Source organism: Perca flavescens, chromosome 16 (assembly GCF_004354835.1).
Source record: "Perca flavescens isolate YP-PL-M2 chromosome 16, PFLA_1.0, whole genome shotgun sequence".
NCBI classification, from domain to species: Eukaryota; Metazoa; Chordata; class Actinopteri; order Perciformes; family Percidae; genus Perca; species Perca flavescens.
Window position 1 is genome coordinate 22,254,535 of NC_041346.1, and position 20,181 is coordinate 22,274,715.

Genomic DNA, 20,181 nt, shown 5'->3' on the forward strand with positions numbered 1-20,181 from the left:
GTGACAGGTGCTAAAACAAAGCTTTTCAAACAGTGGGTGAATACTGGTATATTCAGACAAACAAGCTATAAGAAAAATGTTTTTTGAACATTAAAGCATTTAAACATGTTCTAGTAGAAACCCAAAATACAAGTATGAACCTGAAAATGAGCACAATATGGGTCCTTTAAAACCATGTGTAATTTGTGTTTTTAGTTTACCTGGATTCTGCCTTGTTCGTTCCTTATTTTCTTGTCACTTTACACAGAACTTTTTATTGACATTATTGTGTATATGAGGGAAAAAAAAACAAATGTAGGATCTGTCTCATGATGTAGGACAACAGCTGCATGGCACTCATTAACCAAAAGCTGCTTTTTGACATGCCTGCCATATACTGGAGCGCCAGGCGTGGTCACACTGATTGGCATGCGGTGGTAACAACCTTTGTACTAAACAATGTGCACAGGTCTGACAGGCTGGCCTCTGTCTTCCTGTTGGGACTGAACAGTGGTAAGTTAAGAGTCATTCAGCAAGGTTAGGCCTGTGGAAAGAACAAAGCCTGTTTCCACAAGGAAGGAGAGACTGTTTAGGTACGATCAGTGGCTCCGGCAGTCTCCTGTACTCAGTGTCTATATACTTTTTTTATGATTTTGTACAGTTGGGAGTTCTGGATTAGCGGAGCCAGTCTATCGTCTACTACCTCTCTGGGGAATGCATGGTACTTGTTTGGTCAGTGTGTTTGAAGTAGAGGGGTGGCAGGTTTGGCCCGCTGATGACGTAATCTCTGGTGTTTTCGGGGCTGTTGAGTGAGAGCACCGTTTTCTGTGAGACATTGGGACACGTATGATTGTGTAAACCCGGCCTGTTGGCTGGTATTTGAAATTTGTGCGGTAGGCTAATCGGAGTTCTATGGTGGTGTTGTGTCTGTAACATTAGTGCAAAAAAAAACAAACATCAATTTCTCTCAGTATTGCTTGCTCATTGGTGTGTTCCAGTTGAACTAGCAGTTCCCAGTCTGAAATGTCAACTGGAACTGAAGTTGGATTTCCTACAGTCCTTGGAAAGTCGGGAGAACCTCACCAACCCTGACATCACAATCCAACATGGCTGCTTCAAGCATCAACGGTAGTGGCTGTATGAATATTGTTTATCACTTCTGTCATCCGCAAAATGCCACACAATGCACTGTTATCAACTAGTATTGCTAACCTGGCTAGAGCTCCCCTACCCAACCCCTCTTTTTCCGACTTGTAACTGGAACACGGTCATCTCAGGTGTGATGTTCCCAGTTCCGACTTCCGAGCTAAATGGAAAGCAGCGTATATGTACACATGGATACCACAAGCAAACTGGTGCTTCTTGTGTGTACTAAGGCAAAGTACTGTTTAAGAACTAGGCTATATAAACTTCTTTGTCCCGTTCATTAATTATGGTAAATGATCTGAAGTCTATAATTTTAGACCGTTTAGAGTCGTCTAGGTTTTATTAGACTCTAGTAGTAGCGTTTCCTTGCTTCCCGCAAGGTGGATGCAATTCTTGGCAGAGATGCAAAACTCGGCACAACACCAGCACCAATGGGTATGACTGTATCTGCTTTGTAGCTATACAGTAGTTTTCTTAAGGGTTGAAAAGTTTAGGGCAAATTCAGAATATTAAGGACACATTTAAAGTTGCCTGCAGTCACTATTTTCTTGCCAGCATGTGGTAAAGTGTGTGAATATTATCAGCACAAGAAGCTTACAATGTTCTTGTTTCTGATTATTGCTTCGTTTTTTTTTTGTTTTTTTTTACTAACCCTAAGGGCTAATACAATCTTGTACGTAGCTGCACAGTCAGGCTCATAAATCTACTGTGAGGCATTAATAGCAGCCCCACCCTCCTCATGGGTACTAATAAAACAACAGTGCCTACACATAGACACACAGTTAACCCCCTCCAGACGAGGATGATAATGACACACAATCACAACTCCTCCTATATCTCCATTCAGTTGCACTGCCTGCAGCTGCTGCTGTGCTGAGAGCTGTGATAGCAGGTGATCGCCCTTATTTGGTAATGGCCCAGATCATGTGACCACAAAATGGTGGAAGCTGTGAGCTGTTTGTAAGCTGAGCATCTCCACCGAGAGGCTGGGAGAAAAGGAAATAGGCAGGGAACTTGGAAGTACATCCATGCTCTGAGACGCAAAAGGACAAGAGATTCCTGATCCCCAGCAGTGGTGAGTAGATGGCTTTTATTCCGTGAAGATAAAAAGATGGATATGTTCTTGTCTTTTTTTTATTTATTTTTTCCTCAAAGCTAGCAGACAGGAAGCAAGAATGAGGGAGGGGCTGCTGTCATCAGCAATGTGGTCCTGTGCTGTGAAAGAGGGTCTAAAGCAGCTCAGCATCCTCCATGGAAGATGCACATAACAGCTGATGCTGAATTTGTTATTATGTCTGCAATGTAGGAGTGTATGTCACTGTATCTTTATCTGTGTGTGTGTGCGGGCACACATACTGTACATGTTCCTGTGAATCGTCAGCATGTCAGCTGTGCAGGAGTCACCATTCAGTATCTTTTTTTTTTCTGTTGCCTCTGTTAATACAATCACATCTTCCTTGTTCCAGGCAGTCTCCCGAGAAGGAACAAGGATGTATTTTTTTTGTTGGTTTTTTTCATGCGAATGAGCACACGTGACTCACTGTGAATTTGCATCTCTGCCCAATCTGTGCTCATGCGAGCGTGCAGTCATTCAATTTGAATCAGCACTAGAAAAAGACTGCGAGGAGAGGGAATGAGCTTGTCATGATGTAACATGCCCTGGTTTCTTCCCCTCCTCCCATCCCTCAGCATCACACCCCCTCCTCCAGTTTGAATGGAAGGATTATTAACAGGGAAAGATGACCTTTTAACCCCGATCTTTCTTTCCCTCATCCCTCCCCCTCCTTTCTCCCCTTACCACTCTTGTACCCCTGTTCTCTGATAACTGGAAATCCATTGGTAAAATATCAGATTAACACATATTCATAATCATTCAACACACTACACTTTATGGTGACACTATTTCTCAATTACCTCAACTTAGATAACAGTATCTGCAAGAAACTAATATTGGCTAATTTATGGTCTATCTCTACTTTGTGGTCCAAACACTATTTAAGAAAGTTTTCAGTGGTGGCTTATTCAGATCCTTGACTTAAAAGTGTTCTAAGTGATGTGATGCGTATTATTTTTTTTTTAGGCTACAACATTTTTTGTCACATACATGTAGCTGCCTGTCCCCTGAACACACTGTAAAAAAAAACGCAGTCTCTGTAGACAGCCCGGGCTCCACAAACGGCAACCACAAACTGTGCCAACCTGCCCCACGAACCATAACAAACTGTGTTCCAGCCAATAACCAACAAGGAGTTGGTTGAGTCATGAATATACATTCTGCAAGTAGCCTATGTGCTAACACTGCTGTAGTGATTGCTCAACCAACTCCTTCTTGTTGGTTATTGGCTGGAACGCCGTTTGTTATGGTTCGTGGGGCATCATGGCGCCGTTTGTTTTTGTTGCCGTTTGTGGAGCCTGGGCTGTCTTTAGAGACCGCTTTTTTTTTTTTTTTTTTTTTTTTTTTTTTTTTTTTACAGTGTGTTCAGGAGACAGGCAGATAGTGAGATGTTTGCTGTATGTGACAAAAAATGTTGTAGCCTAAAAAACGCGTCACATCACTTAGAGCACCTTTAAAGTGCCCATATTATGAAAAAAACACTTTTTCTGGGATGTGGGGTGTTCTTTTGTGTCTCTGGTGCTTCCACACACATACAAACTTTGAAAAAAATCCATCCATGCTGTTTTGAGTGAGATTCAGGTTTCTGAATGTGTCCTGCCTTCAGTCTCCTAGTGAGCTGTTCAAAATCGGTGACGTCACAGTCTGAAATGAGCTGGCTAACCACAACAGTTAGCTCGTAGCGCTAGCATTAGCGTTAGCATGCTAACGCTAGCATGCTACGTTGTTCTCAATAGCAAAGCACTGCTACAACACACACAAGTTCACCATAATCTACAAAAGAACTACTTACATGTGCGCCCTCATTTAGAAGTCTCCCAGCTAATCCTGCCTTGTAACTGACCAAAGTTGGAGAAACGGGCTCTCTTTTACTGTCTCTAGAGTTAGCTAGCTGACATTCTCTACATCTGAGCTACTGAGCATGTGCGAATGTAATCAAAGATAGTACAGAAGAAGAAGATGAGAAGAGGTCTCACTCTGTAGCTAAAACAGAAACCAGGTGAAAAGAGGATCTGCAGCAGTGAGAGAGCTGTGCAGTACAACAAAAAGATGGTGTTTTTTGAAAATTAAACCATGTAAACCTATTCTGGTACAACCTTAAAATACAGTTATGAACCTGAAAATGAGCATAATATGGGCACTTTAAGTAAAAGTAGAAATACTTAATTCAGTAAATGTCATGCATTGAAAATGTCAAAGCAAAAGGTATGTAACTGGTATCAGCAAATTGTACTTATCAAAAGTAAAAGTACTCATAATGCAGAAAAGGGCTGTTATACTAGGATATATTATTACTGATACTGTTGTAGTTGGTGGAAGTAATTCAATTTATTTTACGGCTGAGAAGTTCAATCTATAACAGTGCATCATTTACAAGTTTATCATGTGTTTTATATGTAAAATCTTAATGTGTAAAGTAACTTGTGACTAAACAATAAATGTGTCTTAAAATAATAGTAATATTTCCCTCTGAAATGTAGTGTAAAAGTATAAAGAAATAAGTACAGTACTTTTTTCAAATTTCCTTAGTAACGTTCCACTACTGGTCTTTTTAAAGTTTGGCACAAGTTGCGATTTTATTGAACTGGTCTTCCCCACTTAATAAATCCTATCAAGATTCAGATTAGAGGAATCCCAGGTGATGCATTACATATAGTACAATAGTCTGGATACTCTCCAGGTTTGTTGTATCATAAGAGTAACTGTAATTATCTTCTGATAGGTCCTCCTGGGGATGGACCTGGCATCAGAGAGTAAAATGAACTCTGAGGGGGGTGAAGGCAGACCCGGTGAGTATGAGTCAACCAATGCTCAGATTCAAAGCAAACCAACAGTTAGTCAAAAGAAATGTAAAGAAAATTATTTTTGACATCTAAAAGACAGCCATGAGCCAAGTGAATCACTCTTTTCATGTATGTTTTTTTTTTTTTTTTTTTTCTGTAGTCCCTCCTACCTCTCTATCCCTGCAAGGAGGTCCCACCCAAAGAAAAAAGCTATCTGCCCCTCGAATCAGCCTGTCACTGGACCAGAGCGAGGATGACTTGGGGGAGACGCCAGATGACCTCGACATTAACGTTGACGACCTCGACACTCCTGATGAGGGGGATTACCTCGACTACACAGACCATGAAATGGACTGGGAAGGTGGGTCATTCAGAATAGAAACTTCTTGAATCATCATGATGCTGAAGGAGGCAAGATGTGCCAACATGTTGATGTATAGAAAACAAAAAAGACTCAGAATTTCCTAGCTAGTCTCATTTTTGTATATACAACTCCCGAAAAAGATATTTGTGCGGTCATGATTTTTTATTTTTTTTTTTATTTTATTTTTTTATCACTGCAACTTTAATAACTTGTTTTATAATTCTCCAAACCACCAAGGTTGACTATGGATTTAAGTCTCTTTTTCACAGAAGACATTTTGACATGTCACAGTAGGAAAAGCACAGGTGTGAATAATACAATTTTTGATGGATGAATTCCATTTAGCTACTTTAGTTTCAGGGGCCTGGTATTGTGCATGTCACACTGTCATGGCTTACTGGGACACTTGAACAAAACAGAGCCATCACAAATGATGTTAGTAACACCTGTGCCTATCACACAGTATTGGTTCTTTCTCATATCAGACCCCAATGCAGCCAATAGGAGTGGAACAAGTGAGCCTTACAATCCAATCCCGACATACAGCGCTGAAGAGGAGCGCCAGGACGGCAAACTATGGAGGACTGTCGTCATTGGGGAGCAGGAGCACCGCATCAACATGAAGATCATTGAGTCCTACATGAGAGTCATCTCCCATGGAGGTGACTATTAAAGAGCTGTTTTAACATTGTAAATATGGATGTTATGTCCATCTACCTGTATTTACAGAAGCAAATATTTTTCAAATATACTCTATACTGGATACAAAATTGTTATGGTTCACATCTTGCAAGTCTTAGCAATACTTGCATACCTATAGGGTCTATTGTGGGGGGGGATGGGGGAATATGTTCGCCTCCCTTTTCAGAATCCTATTTGACTTATTCACTAAACTCTCTCTACTGTAAACATTGTCTTCTTACTGTCCATCTGCGAAAAACCTAATGGGAAAAGCTGAGTTGATCAAAGTGGCATTATATGGCCTTCAGTATTACCGTGTGCTCACAGCAATTAAGCTTTAGAGCAGTTCTGAGTGATTTGGAGACTTTCGTTGCCCTGGGATTTCACCTCTGAGGCAACATACATGCTGTAATATTTCCTTGGAGGCAGGTTGCTGGGGCTTTACACATCCTGAGAGGAAGACCTGAGACACTGCTCACCTCCAACTCTTTTGCATTTTCGGTTAAAAAAAAGATTTAATCAGTTTTTATTTATGGCTTATTCTCCTGAAAGGGTGACTTTGAAACTTTGATCAATTGAACACCCGTCCAAGCTCATGCAGTAAAGGGAAATGCTCTTTGTAGTAAAGGTGGCAATATACACATTACACATTAAACAAGGTTAGAAATAGGTTTTTAGGAGAACAGACGAGAAGTATGAGGTTAGTGGGGCTAGTGCATTAATAATGCAGGTATTTACATAGCATATTACATATTTTTGGTATACTGCCATTATTATGAAAAGCTTGTAGACCAATTTGACTTCATTGTGTGCATTTGCCCTCTTAAATTGACAAACTCAGGCTGAACTCAGCTGAACTTGGAGTTTGTTTTGTATAGAAGAGAACTGTGGCGTTTGTCGCTCATATCTTTTTCAATTTAACTTCGTTTTAGAAAGGGATCTGTTCTCTGAAACAATTGCAGCTACCAAAAACTGTTGCAATGCACATACGGGCTTGTGAGTGTAGTTTTAAGATACACCAAAAGTGAACCTCTCCTTTATTACTCTTCCTACAATACCCAATAATTTATTGCACGTTTTGCATTAAATTAATCGCAATCACTGAACTGACAGCATCTATTCAGCAGATTTAATATGGGGATCCTTTATTGTTTGAGCACAGTAAACATGTTCTGTTTCAGTTTACAGCAGGCCTGAATATCGGATTCCAGAAGTAACCGCATATTTAAAGAGTCTTCCCTGGTCTACTGTATCACAATCAGCTATTGTTTTCAAGCTGGCAACTGTCACTTCTCAGCTAACGAGATGGCAGAATGTCTCATTTTGGAAAAGCTTCATCTTTCTTTTGGAGGTGGGCCAACCAACAAAAATGAGGAAATACAGAATGTAGTTGAAGCCAGCTGAGTATTTCATCATTCAGTGGCCATCAGGGAGGGAACTCTCCACAAACGGAAATTTTCACACGTCCTCAGCACATTACAACAATTAGGATTCAAGTTGAAAATAGGCAAAGTGTTCACTAGACAATTATATACTCTCTGTGTTTGATGATGGGTGGCTGCTGCTGTCCCAAACAACCCTCTAGTGCGTATAGACAAGTGACGAATTAAAGGGAAAACAATAAGTGGAGAAACGGGTGCAGTTACTTCAATACAGGACATTAGATGTCACTGAATGGTATGAAAATTATGTGAATGTGTGTGTGGTAATATGTGTTAGACAGCACACTCCACAACCATAATTTAAACCCTAATGATTATTTTCATTATCAGTTGATCAATCAATAATCTTTCTCAATGTCTCAGTGTATAAAATGTGAAAAGAAAATTCATTGTAGAAACTAAAACCAACATTTTTGGCATTGTTTGACTAATTGATCATTCAGCTCTACAAAACACCGAATGAGGGAACCTCTATTAGAAGAATAGTGTTTATCTCTAAAGCAGAGTTCCAGAGTTTTTGCCAGCAAGCATTTAAGCTTTTCTCATGGTCGCCCAACCTGTACTTGTACAGCTTAATTAAGTTGTTTTTTTCCCTTTAGTCAGTCACCATCTATGTAACTTCATTAAGACTGCTTGGGGACCTGGGTCTTAAATTGAGGCCGGACACGGAGTCACGCAATATTACTTTCACAGGCAGGGGCCCCATTTTCCCATTTTTCTTTCCTCTCTGCGGGGCCCTCACACCCCAGGGCCATGGGCTTCCATCCTGGTAAGCCTGTGCCTTTAGTAATTACTGGCCATATTACAATTATTGGTGGAAATCCGATCCCTAACCATAGCAGTTAGTGCATTTTCTTCCCACTGCTGTGGGCTTAAGTGAAACACAGCCGTCCCATGGAAACGGAGACGTCTGTCACTGAAAATATCACAAGCTCTGTCATTTAGATAAAAGACCCTCTCTCTGAGTGACACCAAATCTGGTGATGAATGGGTTGGTGAATAAAAGGAAATTACATTAATCTGAAAAGTAGTGAGAGGAAACAAGACAGAGAGGCACTCAGACAAAAGACACACATTGGGAGATAAATTGAACAAAAAAAGAGGAAAATAAGGGAGCAATCAAATTATAATAACTATGCTAATTAAAGCTAAGCTCTCGCCAACAATGGAACAAGGTCAAGTTAACGCCTATTACTTTTATTTGTATGTTTTTATCAAGGCTACTATGGCAACGGAGCGAATGCCATCATAGTGTTTGCTGCCTGTTTCCTGCCAGACAGTGACAGAGAGGACTACCATGAAATAATGGAGAACCTCTTCCTGTGAGTTTTACACACACACACACACACCACACACCACACACACACCTCTCTAGAGCCATGCTAAAACCAGTTTTTTTTGGATTGCGGTGAAATTTTGTAGTCATTCATGGTCCCCAGAGGACAGAGACATGTTATAATTGTTAATTGGCAAATGTTTGCATGCTAACATGCTAAACTAAGATGGTGGAACACTGTGCCTACAGTGTCACAGAGCGGATAGCATATTGCTAAAGACTCTTTTAATGACATACCGTAGCTCAGGTTCTATTTTATTTAAGATTTGATGCCGTCCTTTTTGATTTATACAAAAAGACCTCACTCAAAAGATAAATTTTATTTTCTATAAATAGTATTTAGCATGTTAAGGATGCTACTTAATTTTTTTAATCAACCATAGTCCCTCTGCACAAGGAAAACTCAAAGTGATAGTCTAGCTTGTTTGTGGAGACCTCCAATATTTATGTCTTCACTGTTTCTGGCACGGTTTCATTTCATGCTTGGACAGTGTGATTGGGATCCCACAGGCTGTTTTGTGAAAGATATTGAGTAAGCTGGCATATCTGAGAGTTTTGGATAGCAATGAAAGAGGGTAAACCGCAGTGTCTGTACTTTCTGATGCCAGATGGCTTGAGGTCTGAATCCTTGCAAGGAGTTTACTATAGCTGGGACGTGAATGGTATGCAGCTTGATGTCAGTGGGAGATGATCACAATAGTCACGAAACGGAGTGGATCAGCAGGGTTCATTTGTAAGCTGGAGAATGACATTGGATCAGAAGGAGAGGAGAGTCAGAGTGAGCCCAAATTCATTGAAGTTAGAGGAGTTATTGAGAAAACTAGAGAGGACTATGTTAGCTGAGAATATTGTCAACCATTTTCAAAGGAGATGACAAAGGTCCCTGCTGACTGAGAAAAAGTAGAGAAGGTGGGGAGAGAAATGAGAAAGAGCTTGGTTTTATTTGGTTTCAGAGTATTGGATGTTATAGCAGTCTGATTGAGCTGCTGAGGTGGATGCAGGAGAGGGGAAAAAAGAAATTCAAAGCAAAACCGCCGCATGTTTTGTTAGACTAACAAAACATGCTTCTGCATTTCTTGCTCTTGCATTTCACCATTTTGACATACGTGATGTTAAAGACTAAAGTGATGTTTATTTTTCTTTTGGTATCTGGAATTTTCTGATTGGAATACATGACTGACAGTGTGGCAAATGGGATAGTTTTTGTAAGAGGCATGAGGGCATAAATTATTGTAACATTATAGTTTGGATGTCATGTTTGCTTTGGCTAATTATTTTATCTACAGTATAAGAACTACAATAATATTCTAATGGTTTTGCCCTATCACAATTGTCATTGTATTTCCAGAGTCGAATACCATATTCAAACAATGGAAATGGAATTTGTCTTCGTTTTCAATTTTTAGGCATGCTAGTAGATTGGCGCTAGGGATAGCAATGCCAATCTATTGTGTGATCCACCACTTTAATCCAGACTGAAATATTTCTACAACTATTAGTCTATATCCACGACATTCCACTTCCCGGGATTGCTCAGTTGCAGACGGAAATTCTGCTGGATTTTACTCTTTTCGGCCGGATGTCCGTTACCTTCCACTTTCTTTGTTTGGAATTTTAAACTCTGGTTGATTTATGAGGACTATCGGTAACTACTCCTCAGATCTCTGCAGGGTAAATCCAGACAGCTAGCTAGACTATCTGTCCAATCTGAGTTTTCTCTTGCACGACTAAAACAACTTTTGAATATACATGTTCCACCAAAACAAGTTTCTTCCCTAGGCTATTTTTCAGCGGCATTGTGGCTCTGTCCGGTGCTTAGCACCGCCCATGACAATAGTGATTGGTTTAAAGAAATGCCAATAAACCAGAGCATGTTTTTCTCTCATCCCGGAATGCTGTGTGGACTAGCCAGACCCTCCTCTGCAGTCCTGTGGAGAATGGTCTGCCATGGAATTTTGTACAGACATTCATGTCCCCCTTAGGATGAATTCTTAGTGCTAATTGTTAACATGGTAAACATTATATACCTACTAAAAATCAGCATGTTACCATTATTGTGGGCATGTTAGCATGCTGATGTTAGTATTTAGCTCTATGCACTGCTATGCTAATGTACAGTGCTAGCATGGCACTTTACGCTATCTTGTTGAATTTTGGCTTATAAAGGGTAAGTGGAGAGTAGATAGTAAAATTTTTGGGTCAATTATACTTTTCTTATTCCAGAAAAAAAATTCTAATTCTCTGTTAGAAATCAAGGTCATCAAGCATTTAAGTATCTAACTGTGTGTGTTTTCAGCTATGTGATCAGCACACTGGAGCTGATGGTGGCAGAGGACTACATGATCGTGTACCTGAATGGAGCCACACCCCACAGAAGAATGCCTGGCCTTGGTTGGCTGAAGAAATGCTATCACATGATTGACAGAAGGTCTGTTCCATTCTCTTATGTGATAATGACTTTGTGAGAGATAACCGTAGCATGACTTGTGGTGATGATTTATATCTCCCCTGAATAAATGTGAAAATGCAACATGGACATTAACACACCTAACATGTGACTCATTGTGTTGTCTTCAGACTCAGGAAGAATTTGAAATCCTTCATTATTCTCCATCCGTCATGGTTTATCAGGACTGTTCTAGCCATCACCAAGCCCTTCATCAGGTAGAAATGATCCTTTATTTTTAGGGATTGCAGTGTCAGTTCGGTCCACCACTGAAATGGCTTGACAACTATTAGATTTGTACAGACTTTGTATAGATTTGGTTACCAGAGGATTTTAACAACTTTGCTAATGTGCAAAAAGCGCTAATTAGCAAAAGTTAGAATGCTAAAACACTAGTGTTTTTATTTTTTATACCTGCTAAACCCCAGTATGTTAGCACAGTCATTGTGACCATGTTAGCATGCTGATGTTAGCATTTAGCTCAAAGCCTCACAGAGACTCTAGCATTGGCAGTAGACTTGTACTCTTAGTTACATGTTGATTGGCCTACTGTAAAGGTGTCTCTCTCTCTCTCTCTCTCTCTCTCTCTCTCTCTCTCTCTCTCTCTCTCTCTCTCTCTCTCTCTCTCTCTCTCTCTCTCTCTCTCTCTCTCTCTCTCTCTCTCTCTCTCACAGCACCAAGTTCAGCAGTAAGATTAAGTATGTGAACAGTTTGGACGAACTACAGGAATTCATCCCCGTGGATTCCATCCAGATCCCAGAGTGCATCATTAAGTGAGTCCCTCCAAACGCTGCACCACCAACACCCGAGTTGTCTTATTAAATGATTTTATATTCATCTTGTCATTTGAACCCTAGACTTGACAAGGAACTGAAGGAAGCAGCAGAGAACTCAAAGTAAGCATCAACTCTCCTGCCTCTTATTACTTCCTTCTGCAGAGGCCCCTATCTCAGTTTTATACTTGACTGGAGCACTCATTTATCAGATGGGCTCACTTTTAGATCACCGGGATCTTCTGCTGGATGAGGACCAATTTGGATTTGACTATGCTTGCAATTACTGGAAGGACACGAAAAAAAGATGCTAAATGCATCACTTTCATCTCATTTATCATTACAGTAAAATAAATGAGCCAGTCCTCATTGCAGAGTGATCTATTACTCTGTAAATGTTGAAACAACACTGTAGAATTCACTCCCTAATCTCTGGCTGATTAATTGTGCATCGACTCATAATTTGCATGTGTCTTCAAATTTGCAAAATACCAGCACATTACAACACCTCAACAATAAATTCTGCTCTAACGACCACTCTATTTTTTTCTTTCATTCAAGAATGAATAGTTTTCTGCTGGGACCGGAGCCAGCAGCAGGCGGAACAGAGTAAGTCCTCTAAGATGTTTTAGTTCACACATGGAAGAGAAATTGCCTTGTGTCAGCAGTCTGTCATCCCTACATAAACATACCCGTCTTTAATGTCTGTTTTTTTTCCTTCGTCTTCCCAGCAGACCAGACGTAGCCGGTGCCAGCAGCTCTTAAACCCAAACATCCTAAATGGATGGGTCATCTCAATGTTCTGAAGTCACGTATTGTACGGGTGAAGCTGGAAAACAAAGTCGAAGGCTTGTAAAGTTAGTGTGTATGTTTGTGTCTTAGTGTTTGTCAATTAGACACAGGAGTTTAATATGAAAACACAAGTTGCAATAGTTCCTGTTAACACTCAAGAGTTAGTTCTCATTCTTTATGGCTGCTGTAGCATCTCCTGTACCTTTTTTACACCTGTAATCCAGAGAACTAGTCAGGGGTGATTCTTGGCAGCACCTCCAGAGTAGCATCGTTGTTCACGGAGGGGTAGGAAATGCAATTACACACCAGACAGTGCACTGCGCAAATCTATTTGTAGAGTCTATTGTGTTGTAGTTGTGTGCATGAGAAGCAGTTAAGCAATAATATCCCCCTTTCCTGGTCACACACACTCGTATTTCAGATAAAGAGGGGACTTGTGTGACATCAATCTACAACAAAAGCACAGGGTGTGGCCAAAAAACCCTTGTGCCATAGATGACCAACTACTGCATTTAAGCAATCCAAAAATATTTGAACTTTTAAAGAGTATCTGAAACAAAGTTCAGTGTAATTTGAGCGCATGTCTTTTTAGCTCTGCAATGTTTGTTTTCAATCCATTTATCAGATCCGTAAACTGGAAATCATCTCTTCAGCCTCTCCCGGATCATCAGGAAGAAACCTCAGAGAAATAAGGATGGCATTTCTGTAAAGCACAATATCCTGTTTGTGCATCAGTGCATGTCCCCTCATAGATACTAACTGTCCTCTTACCCATGATTCTTAGATGGTGTATTGAGGATGTGTGAAGAAATAATGGATCATTGTCTAGTAACTCAATAAAAATGGGCTGAAGTCTGAACGTTTTTATATCTTTATTTGTAAAGACTTTAATTCAACATTTAGCAGGAAAGTGTCTTTTTACACCCATGACTTACTCTGCATCTTTGCAAGACTATTTAAAACAGAACACATGAAATTGAAATTCAATGACAACATCTGAATACTATAGAAAAGCAAAATACCATGATTAATCAAATTTTAAAATGCTAATCCACACCACAATAATTAAAAATTAATATGATTAAAGACACTGTCAACTAATAAATGCCCATGACAAATTTATATGCGGCAAGTCTACTCCAAAAAAAGTCCAGAAAACCAAGTGTAATTATGTAAAGTCGTAAGCATGTGTAGTATGTACCTTTTTGCAGCACATTTTGTGAATGGAAAGCAGTTGTAAAATGCTACTTTATTATAAATAGCTTCTCATGTCTCATTTGGTTCAACTCCTACTCAGTGAAGGATAAATGGGTCTGTCCCTCAGGGCAGGAGGAGATAAACCGCACAGAGGAGAGAGAGAGAGAAATGTTTTAGAGAAATTCTTATACTTCACCGGAACGTGTAGCTCTCATCATCATACTCCAACTCGTCCTCGTTGTTCTCTCCCAGCTGTCCATACCGAAACTTCCTGTACACTGTGCCATCCTGGCCCATGTAAACAATGTCGTCGTCGTCGTCCTCATCCTCCTCCTCCTCCTCCTCCTTACTCCCTGAGCGACGTTCAGTCATGTCAACCAACTGAGCCTCCTGGAACCGACCGCCAGAGGAGCTGGCGCGACTTCTGTAGCCACCGAGTCTGCTGCCGGAGCCCAGCTTCTCGTAGCCGCGGGGAGTGATGTCTGGGGGCGCTCTCTTGGAGCGGGAGTGCCTGATGAGGAAGACGACAGCCACCAGTCCCAGCACCAACAGGATGCAGGAGATAATAAAAATTGCCAGGTTACCTCCGGCCTCCTCATTCCTAAAGGCCAAGTTGGTGCTCAGGACACACTCTCCTAGAAACCCACAAAGACAGGAAGTTTAGACACATTAAAACATTTCTCAGAGCTACATAAAGACTGCCAGCCGAGAGTCCGAAAGCAATCAATATTATTCCCAGTTAACATTCTCCCTAAAACAATGCTAGAATTGAACATCAATGAAAGGAACACTACTCAACACTCAATGCAGTAAAAATGCAAATATGACATCATCCAGGTATAAGGTCTCTATTACGGATACTTAATTTTAAAGCCCCTAAAAGAAATGCTCACGTTAAATATTCATGACTAAGTTAAGCAACAATCAGTTAAAAATACAAACTTTTAAAAGTATTTTATGTGGGTCAGATTTGATTACAGTGCCCTGTCAACCCAACTGTTATCACATTGTGATTCAAATGTTGACACATTGTTTGTGCACAATAGTACATGACCTCACATTTTTCTAACAAAGTCCTGCCCACTTCAAACCAGTGAGAGGAGCACAGAGGAAAAAAAACCCGGAGAAATCTTAATGTGAAATAATCCATGTTCTTACTTTGCGCATCGGGTCCTACAAAAACACAATCTTCTCCATTTTCAAAGTGAATAAAAAGCTGATAGAGAAAATACATTTTCAAGTAACATGTTGCAACATTGTTGATTGTTCGAGATAAATAATAAAAGAAAGTAGCATTATTGCATTACCAGCACCATAACCAATTTCATCATAATTTGTTATTTGTCAGATTTATATAATTGTATACAAATACTTCTGAAACCGTCACTGGAAGAAGAATATTTTTGCTGGTTTGGGACTGTTGGTCAGACAAAACTTGCAACTTAAAGATATCAGAGTGAGCTTTGGGAAATTATGATGGGCATTTTTAGCTGTTCTGACATTTTATAGACTAAGTGAGTAGTGAGTAAGCAATCTGAATGTCAGTGTTGACAAAGTTTATCCAGAAAAAAAACACCTGACACTTCAAACCCAGTCGTGCCTCTCCATCCTCCTTCATTTTCTTACAATAAGCAAGACCGAACTACAGCCTACCTCGAGTCTCGGTGCAGTTACAACAGTCCTGCTGCTGTGTTGTGGCAGCCGCCTCATCATCATCATCATCATCATCCTCATGGCGGCAACAGAGCAAACAGCGCCCTCCAGCTTCTAAGATGGCCTGAGTAGGACATGTGGTGCAGTTGGCTGGACCGGGCCCCCAACACCCCATACAGGAACTGTCACAGCCTTCACAAATGTGGCCTGAACCCTGATAAGTGACAAGAGAGAGGACTGAGACTACAGCATGCATTTTACATAACAACTACTGATTCTTTACCTTCTCTGCATAATCAATTAATATGCATCTACATGACAGACACTTTCAGTCAGTTGCCTCACAGCACAAGCCAGGAGATTTATTTTAATATAAATATAATAATTTTCACTCTGCTGTTTTGAGATTTCCACTGGTGCAGTACTAAAATAATTGTCTGTCATACATTATATGACACCTGGGGCCAAAACATACACCATTATTTTGGTGAAGCAGGGTAAGTTTTTTTTTTTTTTTTTTTTTTTTAAATAAAGAAGTTCATATTTGTCAAATAAAACCTAAAAAAAAACAGTGTGGTTACCTTTATTACAGGATACAGGCCTATGTCGCACATGGACTCACACATGCCATCTGAGAGCAGGTATCCAGGGTTGCATGATTCACAGGACTGGGAATCTCTACCTGCAGATACACGACAACTTAAAGAGTAAGTCAGGGGATATTCTGGATTTATTTTGTCAACAAAGCCCAAGAAAATATAAGAACCAACAATGAATTGATCCTATGAACAAGTAGTATCTGTGTAGCCAAAGCCTAAGCAATGTAGTTTATTTTCAGTCAATCCCACATACACTGTCCTGCTGCTGGAAATATTAATATCGGACGCTCATACCTGAGCATGTTCTGCAGCTGGCGTGGCAGGGCTCACAGGTCCTGTGCACCGCGTCGTGGTAGTATCCCTGAGGGCATGAGGGGAGGCAACGGCCTTCTTTCCGCAAGTAGATAAGACCCAGAGCGCAGCTCAGGCAGCTGTCCTCCCCGCCCCCGATACACTCTCCGCAACTCGGGTCACACTTCTCACACACCCTTGAGCCCGTGTTTCCATAGTGACTGATCGGAAAGATGGTGAGAAAAGTTATGATAGATAAGATTCAATTAAAAAGGAGATGTGATTAGAGTTTTGTTTGTCCTCAAAGGAAATTCCTTTCCACAGCCACTCTTTCACAAAGTCATAACAAAACACTTCAAGTGAGACACAGGTTCTGCATTATAAATTCAAAATGATATACGTTTGTTTGTTTTTTGCTATATTGCTTCCATAAAAGGTCTGAAAGTATGTAGGGTGGCCGAGGAATAAATAGGCTTTGTATCCCTTTTGTGCTTTCTCTTGAGTATTGCACACAACGCGCATCAATTTAACGGCACATTAATTTAACTCTCTCAATCACCGCACCCCAAATAAAATCAAGTCTAATTAGGATTTTACGGGCCACATGAAGGGCTATTTAAATCTCAGGCTAAATGAGCTTCTATCTCTAAACTGCAGCCCTGTCCAGCTAACTGAAGAAAAGCAATGGTTTAGTTAGGTATTTTATTAATGACAACACTGTGTGACCACACTTAATGTGATGGATGAGCGACGCAGCTGGACGGTGAGCAGGTTAAATTACCTGTGCTGGCAGGTCTCCACACACTCTTTGCCCTCTCGAAATAGGTGGGTTTTACAGGCGAGACACTCGTGACTGTGCTTTCCAACGCAGGACTGACAGGAAGGGTGGCATGGTTCACATTCCTGCCCTGACTCATCCTCATAGTAGCCTGTGGGGCATTCATCAACACAGGTGCCATCTGTACCAACAAACACACATTAGTTTGAAGCTGTACAAACAAGTAACAGATGGTTGAGGAGCTTTTTAGCAGATTTCAGAGAATTCATGAGCAAAGACCAAACTCACTGAGCAGGAGATGTCTCTGGTTGCAGCTTAGGCACTGAGTTTTGCCAGGACCTGAACACCGGTGGCAGTATTTGTGACACGGATGGCATTTCCCATCCTGGTCTGCGTACTGCTGAGGCGAGCAGTTGCTCGATGACACACAATGGCTGTAGCCCTTTAGACTCTGACCCTCTCTGCAGCTGGTGCAGGAGCCAGCGTGGGGCCCAAAGCAGGTTAGGCAAGATGCATCACATTCTGGAAATACATGTGAAAAAGTAACTCAGTCAAAGGATTCACACCTTTACTGAAGCACATTTTTATGCGGCAATACACTTTATCTGATCTGGTTTTCACCTATTGGGTTCTCAAAGAGTGATCTGTGAAAACAAAAGCCTGCAGACTTTAAAAAAAAAAAAACTTTGGATAAAAAAAAAAAAATAACCTTAAACCTCACCGTCTGCCTTACTGCTGGCAACAAAAGTGGGCATCGCCTACAACATTTTCCTAGGAGAAACTAACCATCCTCTGTGTTTTTGGATAACAAAAACCAGAGTGCCTCTTTCTCTAGGGAACTGTCTTTGACATCGCTGTCCTGTTTTCAAGTTTGACAGCTGCCTGTTGTCTGAAAAGCTTTTGCTATTTTAGTCTGAGCTAAAGTCAGGAAACATACTCCGGCATAGTAGAGAATATAATTGAGAAAATGCATGAAGGATGCTCTACAGGACAGAAAAGTTTGCATCAGTAAGGAAAAAAAAAAAAAAAAGTTTCATTGTCGTACCTAAAAAGGACAGGAGTACTGAATGTATAATACAAAATAAGTAAAGTAATAATAAAATAAATGGGTTTCGATCAGAGGAGAGCATGTTTTTGCTTGTGTTCTATGCATCTCAGCATTTTAGTTACCAAAACTCTGAAACTGGCAGATAAACGTGCTGTATGTTTTCTGTTGTACCTTTACATTCTCCTGTTATAGCGTCTCTGTAGGTATGGGAGGGGCAGGCTTCCAGACATGCCCCATCATGCAGAGTGGCCTCTGGGTCCATACAGACATCACAGTCATTGTTGTTCGGGCCGTCACACAAAGTGCAGTCAGGGTGGCATTGCAAACACTCCCTTTGCTCTCTGTCCTCAAAGAACCTCTCGGGACAGTCTAGCACACACAGGCCCTCGTGGAGAAAGTGATACTCCTCACAGCCTGCACAAAAAACAGCTTTTAGCACTGCGTGGAAGGACAATTTAGTACAACTCAGTAAATCTATACTAAGTAACCTAAAGTCTTGGAGAGGATTGCAAGAGGAAAAAAAGTCATCTCTCTGTCAGGCATCGATTTCATTTGAGCAAAACGTTACAAGACATGACTGAAAAATAGACTTGAGACAGATGAGTCAAATGGTGTGTGTGTAAACAGTACTTGGAAGAAAAAAAAAACATTCATGCACAATGCATTTAGTGGAGAACAAGTCTACGAGTTACAGCAAGATGTCAGTATGTTCAGATTAACAATGCTAATGCTGGTGATGATTAGCAGGTATAATGTTTATCATGTTTACCATCTTAGTTTAGTGTGTTAGCATGCAAAGTAGAGCTGAGGCTGATGGGAAAGTCATTAGTTTGCAGGCATTTGGTTACAATCCAAGGTAGCAGACAAGTTTTGATAGGCCTACAGAAAAGTTAAGGGATCACCAGTTATTAGAGTTATAATACTTGATCCTGTGGAGGACAGGTCCATACTAAATTCCATGACAATACTTACAGTCCAATAGATGTGAGTTATTTCACTTAAAAATGAAAAGGTCAACCTAATGGTGGTGCTAAAGGAAAAGTCAGAGGATTACAAAGCAATTATGATACACTGTCTGGGAACCATGAATACATGCACAAAATGTAATGGCAATCCATCTGACATTGTTGAGATATTTTTGTTTGGATCAAAGTGGTGGACAGTCAGGCACACTGACCGACAATCACCGCTTTCTGGTAATAGCACCATCCAAAGTCGACTATAGTGAGGTTAAAGCACATTTTGGATTAGTCCAAACGAGTTGTAACAGCTGAATCTGTCCCTATTTGCATTGTGTTTCAGTACCTGTGCACTGCCCGAGCGGGTTGCACTCCTGGCAGGCTGAGGGGCAGTGTTGGCACTCCCTGTCCCGGACAGTGTGCGCTAGAGGACACTCCTCCACGCACTGGTGTTTGTGTAGGAGGAGAGGTTCTTCACAGCCCAGGCAGTGGGTGGCATTCTTCCCACAGGACGCACAGCCCACTGCACAGCTACGACACACCTGGCCAGCAGGATAACCCCTGACAGAAGCCGAGCAGACATCAGTGACCAGTACACTGGGCTCATTATGCATGTATACTTTTGCATTTGCATCCTTGTCCATATCAGTTTAACCATGCTGCATAATGGACATAAATTAGATTATCACTAACCAATGCACTACTTTCACATTCCTACTTAAGACCATGGCAAGTATTAACACTATTGATGTGTTAAGAGTCTCTTAATTGATTGGCTTTCCTTGTAATATGTATCAAGC

The 20,181-nt window shown here is 40.8% G+C and overlaps 2 protein-coding genes across 5 annotated transcripts in view; one reads left to right on the forward strand and one right to left on the reverse strand.

Moving 5' to 3' along the window:
• The first annotated feature begins 424 nt into the window (after positions 1-424).
• prune2 (prune homolog 2 with BCH domain) lies at positions 425-13,684 on the forward strand. Of its 4 annotated transcripts, XR_003694619.1 has the most exons (12): positions 2,029-2,200; positions 4,962-5,028; positions 5,183-5,383; positions 5,872-6,048; positions 8,729-8,831; positions 11,142-11,273; positions 11,423-11,509; positions 11,966-12,064; positions 12,149-12,187; positions 12,626-12,673; positions 12,796-12,921; positions 13,482-13,684. XR_003694619.1 is itself a non-coding variant. In XM_028601987.1 (11 exons), the coding sequence occupies exons 2-11, from the start codon at positions 4,974-4,976 to the stop codon at positions 12,827-12,829; spliced, it is 975 nt and encodes a 324-aa protein (XP_028457788.1). In that variant the 5' UTR covers positions 425-492; positions 4,962-4,973; the 3' UTR covers positions 12,830-13,684. The 4 variants fall into 4 exon arrangements, 3 of the variants coding, with proteins under 3 accessions (XP_028457788.1, XP_028457789.1, XP_028457787.1); XM_028601987.1 differs by lacking the exon at positions 2,029-2,200 and adding an exon at positions 425-492 and having other exon boundaries at positions 12,796-13,684; XM_028601988.1 differs by having other exon boundaries at positions 2,028-2,200; positions 12,799-13,684.
• A 27-nt stretch (positions 13,685-13,711) lies between these two features.
• Positions 13,712-20,181, reverse strand: part of pcsk5a (proprotein convertase subtilisin/kexin type 5a) — a 32,385-nt gene continuing 25,915 nt past the window's right edge. Inside the window, exons 30-37 of the mRNA XM_028602107.1 lie at positions 19,728-19,942; positions 18,594-18,836; positions 17,663-17,896; positions 17,378-17,555; positions 16,600-16,817; positions 16,288-16,388; positions 15,707-15,920; positions 13,712-14,688 (exon numbers count right to left, since the gene is read on the reverse strand). Of these exons, the coding sequence (XP_028457908.1) occupies positions 14,246-14,688; positions 15,707-15,920; positions 16,288-16,388; positions 16,600-16,817; positions 17,378-17,555; positions 17,663-17,896; positions 18,594-18,836; positions 19,728-19,942 (1,846 nt within the window). The 3' untranslated portion in view covers positions 13,712-14,245. The remainder of the gene's footprint in view (positions 14,689-15,706; positions 15,921-16,287; positions 16,389-16,599; positions 16,818-17,377; positions 17,556-17,662; positions 17,897-18,593; positions 18,837-19,727; positions 19,943-20,181) is intronic.